We start from the raw sequence: 9,165 nt of genomic DNA on the forward strand, positions 1-9,165 counted from the left end.
TTGATCATAAAGATGCTCTACAGGTATCTCCGAAGGTGTTTGTTGAGTTGGCATAGATCGAGATTAGGATTTGTCACTCCGAGTATCGGAGAGGTATCTCTGGGCCCTCTCGATAATACACGTCATAAGCTTGCAAGAAATGACTAAGAGTTAGTCACGAGGTGACGATTACAGAACGAGTAAAGGGACTTGGCGGTAACGAGATTGAACTAGGTATGAAGATACCGACGATCGAATCTCGGACAAGTAACATACCGATGGACAAAGGGAATTACGTATGTTGTCATAACGGTTCGATCGATAAATATCTTCGTAGGATATGTAGGAGCCAATATGAGCATCCAGGTTCCACTATTGGTTATTGACCGGAGAGGTGTCTCGGTCATGTCTACATAGTTCTCGAACTCGTAGAGTCCGCACGCTTAACGTTCGTTGATGATATTGTATTATATGAGTTATGTGATTTGATGACCGAATATTGTTTAGAGTCCCAGATGAGATCAAGGACATGACGAGGAGTCTCGAAATGGTCGAGAGGTAAAGATTGATATATAGGATGATGGTATTCGGACACCAGAAGTGTTCCGGAGGGTACCGGGTACTTATCGGGTCACTGGAAAGGAGTTTCGGGCACCCCTGGCAAAGATAAGTGCCTTATGGGCCAAGTGAGGGAACACACCAGCCCTGGTGAGCCCCTACAGAGGCCAGACCTATGAGGAGGAGAAGGAAAGAGGGGAGGGCAAGGAAAGTGTGGATTAGGATTCCTACTCCTTCCCTATCCCCCTCCCTCTTTCCTTCCCCCTCGGTTATATATGGCAGGGGGCGCGCACGGCTTGGGAGGAACTCCAAGTAGGATTCCTCCTACTTGGGCACCTCATATGGCTGCTCCTCCCTCCCTCCCACCTATATATATGAGGAGGGGGGCACCTAGCACAGACCAGACAATTGTCTAGTCGTGTGCGGCGCCCCCCTTCACAGTTTACACCCCTGGTCATATTTTCATGGTGCTTAGGCGATGCCCTACGTGGGTCACTTCACCATCATCGTCACCATGCCGTCGTGCTGACGAAACTCATCTACTACCTGGACGTCTTGCTGGATCAAGAAGGTGAGGGACGTCACCGAGTTGAACGTGTGCAGAACTCGGAGGTGCCGTACGTTTGGTACTCGATCGATGGAGCGCGAAGAAAGTTCGACTACATCAACCGCGTTGTGAAACGCTTCCGCTTACGGTCTACGAGGGTACGTAGACACACTCTTCCTCTCGTTGCTATGCATCTCCATGGATAGATTTTGCATGTGCGTAGAATTTTTTTGTTTTCCATGCAATGTTTCCCAACATCTAGTACCCTACAAACTGATGGTCCTTAAGCGTGTGACCCCATAGGTTTGGTAATATGTAGACATGACCCAGAAAACCTTTCGGTCAATAACCAATAGCGGGTTCTTGGCATCCATACTGATTCCTACACATACACGAGTATATTGAGCTAACCTTTTGTTTGTGTAAATAATTCTCTTGGTTTCGCGATACTTAACAAAACCCGAGGCAAGACTTTTATAGGTATCCTTGTGAAGCAATAACTTGATCATAACACCAAGTTATCCTCGTTGCCGATTTTGTTCACTTTCTCGTTTCCATATTGTGATATCCCTTGATCATATCACGCGATGTCTGGCCAGAAGATAATGGATACCGCAATACCGAAAGGGCCTGAAGAATATATCTGCATCGTCCGAGGAGGAAATCTCAATACTGAGCTGTCAAGTCCCTAGGCATACTCTTCTGTTGTACCCGAAAGCTACCGTTATGATCACGCTATTACGGGAAACGTTTGACAAACCCCAAAGTATACCATCTGACATGAAGGTACTCAATACTCTCATGGTATAAGAAGTGAAGTATACGTTAACACTATTATGATTATACTTATAACATTGTGGCAATGTGTTCTCGTAGTATATCATTTGGTTGGGTATGTTCAACATCATTATTCTGCTAACAATGTGCTCTCATTGTTGTCGCCATCCTTATTATCTAATAATGTCATATGATCATGAAAAAAGGATCATCATGCAATACATGAGCTAGTCTTAGAGGTAAGACTAGGAACCTACTTTGTGTTTATGTTCTCACATATGCATATGAGTTTTCCTCTTGATCTCACATTCAAGAACAATAGCAATTTACCTAGCTAGAATTAACAAGGTTAGGACCCGAATCCTACGCTCAATTGGCGAGAAGAGTGATCAATAGAACCCCGTGTGTTACCTAGTTGTTAACCTAACGGAGCCGATCATACAAATAAGCATGGCACCAGTGACGGAGCTTGCAGCCCAAAGGTGGGCGGCCCAACAGGAAGAAAATAGATTAAGGGTTGTTGTTTTAAGACCCGGGAGTGTATGTATACTATATAAAATTTCATTGGCAGGGTGACCCACGGCCACTCAGCCTTGTTGAAGCTCCGCCAGTGCATGCGCACACACTACCTGGTTGACACATAACCGTAATCTGCCCAGCACCACGATCGCTAACGCTCCCACCACTACTTAGACCACGCTATCTCTCAATAGAAACCACACACAAGAATCTCGAAGATTAAGCGGCACCGTTGGAAGGAGCGGTCTTTTTTTATTTTCAAAAAGCAAAGGACTATCTTATCGTTTTGTAGCATTGTGACTATTATTTTGGCTTGCCCAGTCTGCCTCCCTAGGCGATGGTTCCTCGTCCCGCCTCCTCTCCTAGGGCCAGGCCTGATCAATAAAGAGCCGGTGTGAAGCGTGATGCATAACTGATGGTGGGATGAACTTAGGAAAGAGAACGTGAACGGGAGTGATGTGGTGGGGATAGGGCCCATAGGCATGCGGTACACGCAGGTGATGCCGCTGCGAGCGCATTTTCGGTCCCACCGATTAGTATTATCTTTTTATAAAACAATATCACTTTCTTTAACATTATTTTAGAAAATGTGTAGATTTTTTTTTTAGAAAGCACGTGTGACAAGTTAAGCATAGCACTCGGAAACGTGTGACACCTGGGCCCTCCTTTCCCCATTCGGCCGTTCCCAGTCCAAAGCCCCGTCACCAAGTCCCCTCCGCCCCCAATGGAGAACCCGATGTTAGCGGCGGTGATCAATAACCTGCCCCACCTCCTGGACAACCCCGACCTCGTACAGCGCGTCCTCGACGGCGCCCGTGCAGACCTCCACCTGAACGGCCTCCACCTCGCCGAGGCGGCGGCCCAACTCAGAGACTGCTTGCGCGCCGAGGGCCGACTCCGGACCCTCCCCGAGCCCACGGAGGAGCAACGGATCGCGTGCGCGATGCTCGTCGATGCGGGCAGGGCCAGCTATCGTTTCTTCTTGAAGCAGCACTGGCTGCTCGGCCAGCTCGTCGGGTCGCTCCTCGTGATCCGGGCAGCCGCCGCCGCCAGGAGCCGCGCCCACCTCCTCCCCGGCGTGCTCCTCGCGGCGGTCTCGGCGGCTGTGGTCGTGTACGTCTCGACCCGTGGCGTCGTGGTGCCAGGTTTCAGGAGCCTCGTGAGATTCTCCCTCCTGACGCTGGGCTTCCTCTTCGCCCCCGATCGGCCTCGTGCTCGTGGACGGGCTGGGTAAATTTCTCAGAAAGCGAGGCAGAGCCTTCAGAAACGTACTGTAGCTGACTTGGTCTAGTCTGCCGTTTCGTTAAATTTCATTCCGTTGTCTTGTTACAGTAGACATCTGAGACATGTTAATTGCTGGCACTCTGTTCACAGAACTTAATGGTCATGCTCCTCTTGTCGTTCCCTGGTTCCTTTCTGTGTGATCTGTTCCTGGCATTGATGAGTCGTGATTCGTACATTTGCAGTCTGGCTGCACATTGTTTAATTGGTGTTTGTCAAGTTCATTTTTATCGTCACGTTACTTGCTCTGCTGACATGGTGACACAGAGGTCTGATATCCTGAGACATGCTAACTCCTGAATGCTGAATTGCTGATACTACATATATTGCTCAGACTTCAGAGACGCTTAAGGTGAGCCTCCTATTCCTATGATCCTGCCCGTTCTGATGTATTGCGACATGTTCCTGAGCAGAGCACTCCAAATTCGTAAGTTTACATCAATTGTACTGCTACATAACATTGCTTGTGCTGCTATCCTCGGATGTGTGACTAATGAAACTTGTCGGATACACATTTGCAGATATTCTACCTCCCCGCTCCAATCTGATGATATATGTCTGTCTTGTGCTATCTTTTGGATGGTTTAAGAGAATTTAAACTTCAGTTCTGCTTTGGAAGAGCCACAAGATCTGTCAATTTGGACATACGTGCAAGAACGCCCGTTAGGCCTTATACAATGCTAGGTGCTCAGGGAGGTGCTTAGAAAAACAGCCTGAGTTTTTCTGAAGCATCAGTGTTTATTTCTACAGAAAAAGAATCTTATTAAGCGTCTACCTGTACAAATAAGTACCGATGCTTAAAATAAGTTTGTTTTATTTTTCTAAGAACCTCCCATAAACACCTTGCATTGTACAAGGCCTTACAATTACACGGAGAGGTAGTAAGACACAGACGCCGAGCATTCGAAGCCATGAAACCGACTCTAACTGCCTATGCTTTTTCTTTTCAAAGAAAGGGGTTACCCCGCCCCATTTTATTGAAACAGGGCACAACAAGCCACGAATGTTTGCCAAGCCAGAAAATAAATCCATTAGGGCATCTCCAACGCTGGCTCCCAAATTTTCTCTTGCATCCGTCCTGCACATAGGGGGTCAGTCCACGAACACGGATACGGGAACGAGGCATCCAGTGCTATTCGCTTATGTCCGGTTACATTTTGGAAGAACTTTAACGAAAATGAATAAATTCGATGCATATTTGTACACACCAGGCAATATTCATTAATACTTGAATGATTTTTACATAAAACTGGGTGGTTTTCATCTAAAAATCAAACGAAATTCATTAAATTTGCACACATTTCAACTAGACCGGACTCTAAACCTAGACTAAAATGACCGCCGTCACCCATTCCCCATCTCTGGCCGGCCATGAGCCCTGAAAAATGAAGCCCCTCCTCCTCCGCAGCCATGAGCTCTAAAAAACGAAGCCCTGCCTCCTCCGCAGCCATGAGCCCCGGGAACTCCATTGGGACATCCGCAGTGCCAACCTTCTTCTGTCTGTCGGTTGCAATGGCGTCGATCTCCTTGTTCTGCTCGGACGAGAGGCTGTCCCAGATGGCTTTGGAGCTCGAGGGCGCCATGGCAGGCGTGGTGCAGAGAGGAGGAAGAGAGCGGAGGATGATGGATGCGGCCATGGCCGGGCATGCGATTGATATAGCGGGGGAGGGGGTAGGGCAACCGACGACGTGATTAATGGCGAGCGGCAGACGGACAGAAGGGTGGCATTGGCTCGCCGTACCTCGGCAACCACATGCATGTTTAATGTACGCACGTAGGCGGATGGGCTGTCATTTGAATGCGGGGCATCCGCATGACTATGTTGGATGACAAAACTGTTGGGGAACGTAGTAATTTCAAAATTTTCCTACGCACACGCAAGATCATGGTGATGCATAGCAACGAGAGGGGAGAGTGTTGTCTACGTACCCACGCAGACCGACTGCGGAAGCGTTCACACAACGTAGAGGAAGTAGTCGTACGTTCTTCCCGATCCGACCGATCCAAGCACCGTTACTCCGGCACCTCCGAGTTCTTAGCACACGTACAGCTTGATGACGATCCCCGTGCTCCGATCCAGCAAAGCATCGGGGAAGAGTTCTGTCAGCACGACGGCGTGGTGACGATCTTGATGTTCTACCGTCGCAGGGCTTCGCCTAAGCACTGCTACAATATGATCGAGGTGGAATATGGTGGTAGGGGGCACCGCACACGGCTATGGAACGATCTCAAGGATCAACTTGTGTGTCTAGAGGTGCCCCCTGCCCCCGTATATAAAGGATCCAAGGGGGAGGGGCTGGCCGGCCAAGGAGGAGGGCGCAGGAGAGTCCTACTCCCTCTGGGAGTAGGATTCCCCCCCCCCAATCCTAGTTGGAATAGGATTCCTCGGGGGGGGGGGGAGAGAGAGGGGGGGCCGGCCACCTCTCCTTGTCCTAATAGGACTAGGGGAGGGGGGAGGCGCGCAGCCCACCTTGGGCTGCCCCTTTCACCTTTCCACTAAAGCCCACTAAGGCCCATATAGTTCCCGGGGGGTTCCGGTAACCTCCCGGTACTCCGGTAAAATCCCGATTTCACCCGGAACACTTCCGATATCCAAACATAGGCTTCCAATATATCAATCTTTATGTCTCGACCATTTCGAGACTCCTCGTCATGTCCGTGATCACATCCGAGACTCCGAACAACCTTCGGTATATCAAAATGCATAAACTCATAATAACTGTCATCATAACGTTAAGCATGCGGACCCTACGGTTCGAGAACAATGTAGACATGACCGAGACACATCTCCGGTCAATAACCAATAGCGGGACCTAGATGCCCATATTGGCTCCTACATATTCTACGAAGATCTTTATCGGTCAGACCGCATAACAACATACGTTGTTCCCTTTGTCATCGGTATGTTATTTGCCCGAGATTTGATCGTCGGTATCCAATACCTAGTTCAATCTCGTTACCGGCAAGTCTCTTTACTCGTTCCGTAATACATCATCCCGCAACTAACTCATTAGTTGCAATGCTTGCAAGGCTTATGTGATGTGCATTACCGAGAGGGCCCAGAGATACCTCTCCAACAATCGGAGTGACAAATCCTAATCTCGAAATACGCCAACCCAACATCTACCATTGGAGACACCTGTAATGCTCCTTTATAATCACCCAGTTACGTTGTGACGTTTGGTAGCACCCAAAGTGTTCCTCCGGCAAACGGGAGTTGCATAATCTCATAGTCATAGGAACATGTATAAGTCATGAAGAAAGCAATAGCAACATACTAAACGATCGGGTGCTAAGCTAATGGAATGGGTCATGTCAATCAGATCATTCAACTAATGATGTGACCTCGTTAATCAAATAACAACTCTTTGTCCATGGTTAGGAAACATAACCATCTTTGATTAACGAGCTAGTCAAGTAGAGGCATACTAGTGACACTCTGTTTGTCTATGTATTCACACATGTATTATGTTTCCGGTTAATACAATTCTAGCATGAATAATAAACATTTATCATGATATAAGGAAATAAATAATAACTTTATTATTGCCTCTAGGGCATATTTCCTTCAGTCTCCCACTTGCACTAGAGTCAATAATCTAGTTCACATCGCCATGTGATTTAACAGCAATAGTTCACATCCCATGTGATTAACACCCATAGTTCACATCAATATGTGATCAACACCCAAAGGGTTTACTAGAGTCAGTAATCTAGTTCACATCGCTATGTGATTAACACCCAAAGAGTACTAAGGTGTGATCATGTTTTGCTTGTGAGATAATTTTAGTCAACGGGTCTGTCACATTCAGATCCGTAAGTATTTTGCAAATTTCTATGTCTACAATGCTCTGCACGGAGCTACTTTAGCTAATTGCTCCCACATTCAATATGTATCTAGACCGAGACTTAGAGTCACCTAGATTAGTGTCAAAACTTGCATCGACGTAACCCTTTACGACGAACCTTTTGTCACTTCCATAATCGAGAAACATATCCTTATTCCACTAAGGATAATTTCGACCGCTGTCCAGTGATCTACTCCTAGATCAATATTGTACTCCCTTGCCAAACTCAGTGGTAGGGTATACAATAGATCTGGTACACAGCATGACATACTTTGTAGAACCTATGGCTGAGGCATAGGAAATGACTTTCATTCTCTTTCTATCTTCTTCCGTGGTCGGGCTTTGAGTCTTACTCAATTTCACACCTTGTAACACAGGCAAGAACTCTTTCTTTGACTGCTCCATTTTGAACTACTTCAAAATCTTGTCAAGGTTTGTACTTATTGAAAAAACTTATCAAGCGTCTTGATCTATCTCTGTAGATCTTGATGCTCAATATGTAAGCAGCTTCACCGAGGTCTTTCTTTGAAAAACTCCTTTCAAACACTCATTTATGCTATACAGAATAATTCTACATTATTTCCGATCAACAATATGTCATTCACATATACTTATCAGAAATGTTGTAGTGATCCCACTCACTTTCTTGTAAATACAGGCTTCACCGCAAGTCTGTATAAAACTATATGCTTTGATCAACTCATCAAAGCGTATATTCCAACTCCGAGATGCTTGCACCAGTCCACAGATGGATCGCTGGAGCTTGCACATTTTGTTAGCACCTTTCGGATTGACAAAACCTTCTGGTTGCATCATATACAACTCTTCTTTAATAAATCCATTAAGGAATGCAGTTTTGTTTATCCATTTGCCAGATTTCATAAAACGCGGCAATTGCTAACATGATTCGGACAGACTTAAGCATAGATACGAGTGAGAAACTCTCATCGTAGTCAACACCTTGAACTTGTCGAAAACCTTTTGCGACAATTCTAGCTTTGTAGATAGTAACACTACTATCAGCGTCCGTCTTCCTCTTAAAGATCCATTTAATCTCAATGGCTTGCTGAACATCGGGCAAGTCAACCAAAGTCCATACTTTGTTCTCATACATGGATCCTATCTCAGATTTCATGGCTTCAAGCCATTTTGCGGAATCTGGGCTCACCATCGCTTCTTCATAGTTTGTAGGTTCATCATGATCTAGTAGCATGATTTCCAGAATAGGGTTACCGTACCACTCTGGTGCGGATCTCACTCTGGTTTACCTACGAGGTTTGGTAGTAACTTGATCTGAAGTTACATGATCATCATCATTAGCTTCCTCACTAATTGGTGTAGTAGTCACAGGAACAGATTTCTGCGATGAACTACTTTTCAATAAGGGAGAAGGTACAATTACCTTATCAAGTTTTCTACTTTCCTCCCACTCACTTCTTTCGAGAGAAACTTCTTCTCTGGAAAGATTCCGAATTTAGCAACAAAAGTTTTTTGCCTTCGGATCTGTGATAGAAGGTGTACCCAGCAGTCTTCTTTGGGTATCCTATGAAGACACATTTCTCCGATTTGGGTTTGAGCTTATCAGGATGAAACTTTTTCACATAAGCATCGTTGCCCCAAACTTTAAGAAACGACAACTTTGGTTTCTTGCCAAAC

The 9,165-nt window shown here is 46.2% G+C and overlaps 1 protein-coding gene across 1 annotated transcript; it reads left to right on the plus strand.

The window, feature by feature from the left end:
* Positions 1 to 3,050: 3,050 nt before the first annotated feature.
* On the plus strand, positions 3,051 to 4,592 carry LOC147980161 (uncharacterized). Its single transcript, XM_087516840.1, has 2 exons — positions 3,051 to 3,610; positions 3,847 to 4,592. Exons 1-2 carry the CDS (start codon positions 3,105 to 3,107, stop codon positions 3,959 to 3,961), a joined length of 621 nt encoding a protein of 206 aa, XP_087372966.1. The 5' UTR covers positions 3,051 to 3,104; the 3' UTR covers positions 3,962 to 4,592.
* Positions 4,593 to 9,165: the final 4,573 nt, after the last annotated feature.

The sequence above is a fragment of the Triticum urartu genome, chromosome 3A (genome assembly GCF_056163025.1).
Source record: "Triticum urartu cultivar PI428250 chromosome 3A, HENAU_Tu73, whole genome shotgun sequence".
NCBI lineage: Eukaryota > Viridiplantae > Streptophyta > Magnoliopsida > Poales > Poaceae > Triticum > Triticum urartu.